Source organism: Setaria italica, chromosome IV (assembly GCF_000263155.2).
Source record: "Setaria italica strain Yugu1 chromosome IV, Setaria_italica_v2.0, whole genome shotgun sequence".
Taxonomy (NCBI): domain Eukaryota; kingdom Viridiplantae; phylum Streptophyta; class Magnoliopsida; order Poales; family Poaceae; genus Setaria; species Setaria italica.
The window spans coordinates 6,388,050-6,393,518 of record NC_028453.1 but is presented as its reverse complement, the minus strand read 5'-3'; the positions used below and the strand labels follow the sequence as shown (position 1 = coordinate 6,393,518).

Genomic DNA, 5,469 nt, shown 5'->3' with positions numbered 1-5,469 from the left:
TGCCAGCGCGGCACCTCTGCCGCCCTAGTGCATGTGGTGCGGCAGAGGCTTCCTGCTGCGCCACGAGCACTGGCGTGGCCAAAAGAGTCACCCCATGCAAAATAAGTTGGGGACCGATTTTTTTATAAATATTTAGAAAAAAGTTTAAAAATAAAATAAAAAAACGCTTCTACGCTAGGACCTTGATCCTCAACATTGACACCACCAACCTACACATCATCAAACAAGCAAGCATGCTTTCCGTCCCGTCCAATACCTTTACCCTCATCTTCACCCATTTTGATTAGTTTCAAAGCATAATCGTGCACATAACGTAAGTTGATATGCTAATCCAGTCCCAAACCTCGCATGCATTTCAACCCAAAAAATAAAACCTGTTGTCAATTACTCCCATCATCTACAATTGAACATAACTTTTGCGCTAACACAAAATCAGTACGTGTTTATATTCATAATAAATATTCTATGTTTGCACTGACGCCACCACCAACGTACAATCATCAGCTGCGATGAACAATCTTCAAGCCCCAGCTCATGTCAATGCAGTGCTGGACCTGCGGCACAATCTTCCCCGTGTCCGCCCCCCGCTTCAGCCTGCAGTCATAGAACGGCGGCGCGTGGAAGCACGGCTCCATGGACACGTCCCTCCCGCACGGCGGGTCCGGCACATGGGTGTCGTTGTCCGGCCTGTACATCACCCACGGCCTCAGGCCGCCGAGCCCCTGCGCGACGTACCCGAACGTCGACCAGGCGGTGGTCACCAGCGCGTCCGTCAGGCTCAGCAGGTATATCTCCGCCCACGCCTTGGCGTCGTGCGACCTGGCGCCGAACCGCTGGAACTCCTCGTGGCTCGGCTGGTGCACGCTCACCGCCTCGCCGGTGGCCGCCGCGCGCTCCCAGTACATGCCCTTGAGCTTCTCGTAGTACCAGGACTTGAGCGAGGTGACGAGCACGGCCTTGGTCTTCCGACTCGGTCCCGGCGCCACGGGGTCCGCCGCCGCGGCGAGCAACTCCGGGAGCAGCCTCTCCTTCTGCGTGCACTTCGTGATCTGCTCGAGGAGCTCCGGCGAGTTCGGCTGGGAACCGAAGACGCGCACCTGGATGCCCACCCGCTGCTGCGCCGTCGCGAGGTACGCGTCGTAGTAGCGCGTGACGAGGCCCCAGACGTGGTTGTTCGGGTGGAACAGGTACCGGACGATGTGGTGGAACACGGCGTCCGGCTCCGGGAACATCCTGCCGAGCTCCCCCTGGAACCCCGTGTCCAGGAACAGCCCCGGCACGATGTAGCTGTCCGTCCTCATCACCAGCCACGAGATGTTCCGGAGCACCCTCTGGTCCTCGTCGCAGAAGAACAAGTTGTCCTGCTCGGTGGCGTCGTGGTCGAGATGGACGTACGAGAACGCCGGCAGCCGCGACGCCGGCCGCACGTCGCCGGCGGCGGTCCTGATAACCTTGTTCCTCAGCATGTTGCCGTAGCTCTCGGTGGTGTTGACGCTGAAATTGGTGTAGCTCGCAAGCGGGAAGCCCGGCGGCAGCAGCCACGTCGTGCCCGGGAAGGGCTCGCAGAAGAGCTCGCCCATCTCGTTGCTGGGGTCGACGAGGAGCACGCGGCCGGTGAGCACCGCGTAGAGGAACGCCGACGCGGTGGCAAGGATCCGGTTCCCGAGGCCCCGGTACGAGATGGAGACCAGGTACTTGCAGTCCTGCGGGCCAGTGCCGTCGCCGGCGCTCTTGCCCGACCTGAGCTGCTCCAGCGCGTGGCTGTAGGCCACGGTGCCCGGGCCGCACCGTCTCTGCAGGGCTTCCTGCTGCCGCAGCTTGGAGACGAGGTACGCCGAAGGTTGCTTGCCGGGCCTGCTACGGTACATTACGGATTGGTATCGGCTACGGCAGGATCTCTCGTCGAATCCGTCTGCCAAGAGGCCGCCGAGGAGCTTGTCGTAAGATCTTTCACCTGAAACTGACAGAACAAATGAAACCGTCAGACGCAATGATCCAGTAGCAAACTGCATCCAATCTATTTGCATTGCAAGTTACAACATAATATGCAGTGACATGCAGCACAGCATTAGCACAACGCGTACTGGTGCGCGCGCCGAGAAGGATGACCATCGTCGGCACGGTCATCACGAAGGCCGCGAGCACGATGCTGATCACCGAGCAGTACGGTGCCCTCTTCGTCCGCGGCGTGAACCCCAGCGCCGCCGCCGCCTCGGCGTCCAGCCAGCGTCCAGCAGCCGAGCGCTGCTGCTGCTGCTGCTGCTCCTTCCACGCCGCCGTCGCGCCGTCGACGCCCACCTTGGCTTCGCGTTGCCGCATTGCTGCTAGGCCGGTGGGCGAAGTGGCCGGTGACTACCTAGCGTTGCGTTGTGCCAAGGTGTAGCGTGCAAACGCAGGAGCTCCGGCGACCGGTGTCGGTGGGGTCGAAAGTCGGTGGGCCGGAGCTCGAGACTCTCGAGAGTAAAGGGTGGATTTACATGTGCGGCTACATCAAATTTCCTAGTGCGAAGCACATCGATTACTGCTAATCTTGGGAACCGGCGTTGAATCCGCATCTGAGATTCGTCATTCGCGGGAAGAGCTATTGTTAACTGAACTGAGATCTAGACTGCAGACGATTTTAACCTAGTAGTGTTTGACTACCTGCATTTATCACCACGCATATGGTAACGTTCGGCGGTGAGCAACTACGAGAAATTCTGTGTCGGCGGCGAAAGCCCAAGTAGTAGTACTAGCGAATAAACTAGGAAAATGGCAACACGAATCCAGCAGAATGGTCAAATCCCGTTGTACATTTGGGGCTTGATTGTGCATAGAATCAATGCTATGTTTGGGGGAAAAAACGAAAGATAACAGCTTACCTCTTCTGTTTACGAGGCCGAGAAATGCAGAGTCCGGCGCTTCCAGTAGCCGTCGATCGGCGGAGAGGAGCAACAGAAGCAGGGGAACGGAGAGCAGCAGGACGATCCAGGCAACTACGGGGCGTGCCCCACGCTTCGCCATCTCCGCGAAATACTGGCCGATTCTCTCTCCCGATCCGTCCAACCGGCACCAAGCTCGCGAGAACGCTGAGCACCAACAAATTCATTGGGGAAGGGGTTTCAGTACAGGTCAACTGCGTAGGAAAAGCTCTGCCTTGATCGTGTCTTCGTGCCCGGCACTACAGAATGGTGCCCCGAGAATCGTAGGTGCATGCGGCGACGTGCGCGGAATAATGCACCGTGCGTCGTTCTGAAGGTGTTATGCTTGCAGCCCGAGCGTCAACGGTCATTAGGATTTGGGGCAAATGAACAGACATCAAACTGCCGTCGACCCGTCGTCCAAGCAGTGCAGCACAAATCTTGGTGCGACGCGAAACTGCAGCACGCGTCGGCGCCGTAGACGAACGAGACGACAGCAACAATCTCTTTCTTCACTTAATGAGGGCCACGTCAACCAAATTTGCTGAGCAAGAGGCTAACAGACTGCTCCTGTTGTTTTGCCGCATTAGATCCTAGTCTATTATCTTAATACAATAGTGTTAAAAGAAGCTACCACGTTCGCCGAGAGAGTTTAGAAATTACCATATTAATTAGAAAAAAGAAAAAAATATAAACCGTTGGATTTTATGAAGATCCAATGGCCTAGATTGATCCAAAGAGTTAATGTCAAATACGATAAAAATTAGGTTGTTGCTAGAAAAGGAAAATAATAGATATATATATAATAGAAAAGGAATATACAAGTAATAAGATATACAACTCTGTACTTTTTTTTTCATCTCATCTACGTTCGTTTAAGAAAAAAACATCAACGACCGTAAGTAAATAATAGGGAAGCAAACATCCCACCTGAACTGATTTCATTAGCCGAATTGACCAAAGCGCAAAAAGTCAGCAGGAGAGGGGAGAAAGGTTAGAGCTAACTTCTTTTTCCAGGGAGATGTTAAAGCTAAACTGAACTAAAATGAGTACTAAACGGATAGAAGCCATGTTTCTTGGAACATGAAACCTCTCACGTAACTAAATGCTTGGTTCAGTTATGTTTCTCTCCCTTTCCCGTTCCTAGACAACTACAGTAGATTCCTTCCAGAGACAACTACAGTAGAGAGGGGCGACAGGGAGGCAAAACTTGATCTGGGGCCGATTCCGATGGCTCCCCTCTTCTCCGGTAACCTCTCCGACGTCGGAGAAGAAGGGGAGCAGGGAATCGACCGCTGCTTGTGTATACTAGCCTAGGTAGGTGTAGATCTAGGTGTAGTTTGGTTTGGCCCATGGCGACGAGGTCGCATGGGTCTTTTGTTCCTCGGCGGCGGCGACTTCCTGACATGCGACGAGAATGTCTTTACTCCGACGTAGCTCTACCGACGGCATGGGTGCTGCTATTTGGAGGTTAGTGTTTTCCTTTATCCAGGCAAAGGGTGGACTGGATTCCCCTTTCATGGGGCTTCTTTCCGGGTTGTTGGCGACCTCAATAGTTGCAGATTCAATCTGCTGGATCATTGACTTCGTCGGTGTTGCCGGATATCTGCTCGTCCAAGATCTCGACAGTGATGGCCGATGCACGCTAGAGGGGAGATGTCTTGCGGCTACAAGCTGGAGGTCCCGTTCGACGTCTTGGTCAAGTTCTTATCATGGGCAACGTGCTCCTTCTTCAACTTCGGCGGATCCAGAGGAAGTGCGATGTCCAGGAGATCTACGTGAAGATCCAAGGACTTTAGTTTCAAATTAAATTTGATTTCTATCAGGATCTTGTACGCAAGTTTACACTGCGGGAGGATGCGTGCTTAGGACTTGGTTGCAATTTTTAATTCCTCCAAGGTGTTGGTTGTAAGAGCCAGGCTCTTTTAATATATGGGATCCAGCCCCTTCGCAAAAAAAGAAAGAAAGAAACATCTCGTGTAACTAAAATGAATATAATTGCGTATTAATTTTGAAAGAGAAAAAGGGGGTAAATATAATATGTGTGTCAATCAAGCGAGCATCCTAGATTTTTTTAGTTAAAAATAAGCAGCACCTAGGCTTGGCGAGCCAAAAATTAGTCTTTTGCCTTATTATTCTTTGCTGCGCAAGAGTCCTTCGTTAGATTGGTTCGAGTAGCCGAAGTCAAGATCGATACATCACAAATGTAAGGCAATGAGATGCATGTCCGCAACAGCACAACTAACAAGAGAGAGAAGTATGGAACTCATCCCGTTACTGCCCAAAGAACAGGCACAACGCACAAAACAATGCAAAATTAGAAGATGTGACTTCGGTTGATTGATTTAGGGAGTCTGAAATTGATTTCAGCTAAACGTTGGTTCGATTTACCCCTTAACAAGGGGGTGGTTAGATATTTCTTGTGGGGAATATTTAAAGATGAATGGCGACGAAAGGATGCAATGATGAGAAAGAGAAGAACGGAATTTGCTTTGGTTGATCGATTCGGGCGTCTCCACTTGATACATTTCTTTTTTTTCTTTTGAACTGAAAAAAAAACTCAATTTAT

General features: G+C 52.1%; 1 protein-coding gene across 1 annotated transcript; it reads right to left on the bottom strand.

Moving 5' to 3' along the window:
- Positions 1 to 473: 473 nt before the first annotated feature.
- LOC101767463 (galactoside 2-alpha-L-fucosyltransferase) lies at positions 474 to 3,044 on the bottom strand. The gene is made up of 2 exons (XM_012845463.2): positions 2,862 to 3,044; positions 474 to 1,960 (listed from the first exon to the last, which is right to left on the bottom strand). Exons 1-2 carry the CDS (start codon positions 3,001 to 3,003, stop codon positions 501 to 503), a joined length of 1,602 nt encoding a protein of 533 aa, XP_012700917.2. The 5' UTR covers positions 3,004 to 3,044; the 3' UTR covers positions 474 to 500.
- Between the last annotated feature and the right edge of the window lie 2,425 nt (positions 3,045 to 5,469).

Bases quoted from the DNA above. Each gene is read 5' to 3' on its own strand.
- LOC101767463 (XM_012845463.2), bottom strand. From the start codon at position 3,003: ATGGCGAAGCGTGGGGCACGCCCCGTAGTTGCCTGGATCGTCCTGCTG. The intron at 1,961-2,861 runs GTAAGCTGTTAT...TTGTTCTGTCAG, and splicing joins CGGCCTCGTAAACAGAAGAG to TTTCAGGTGAAAGATCTTAC.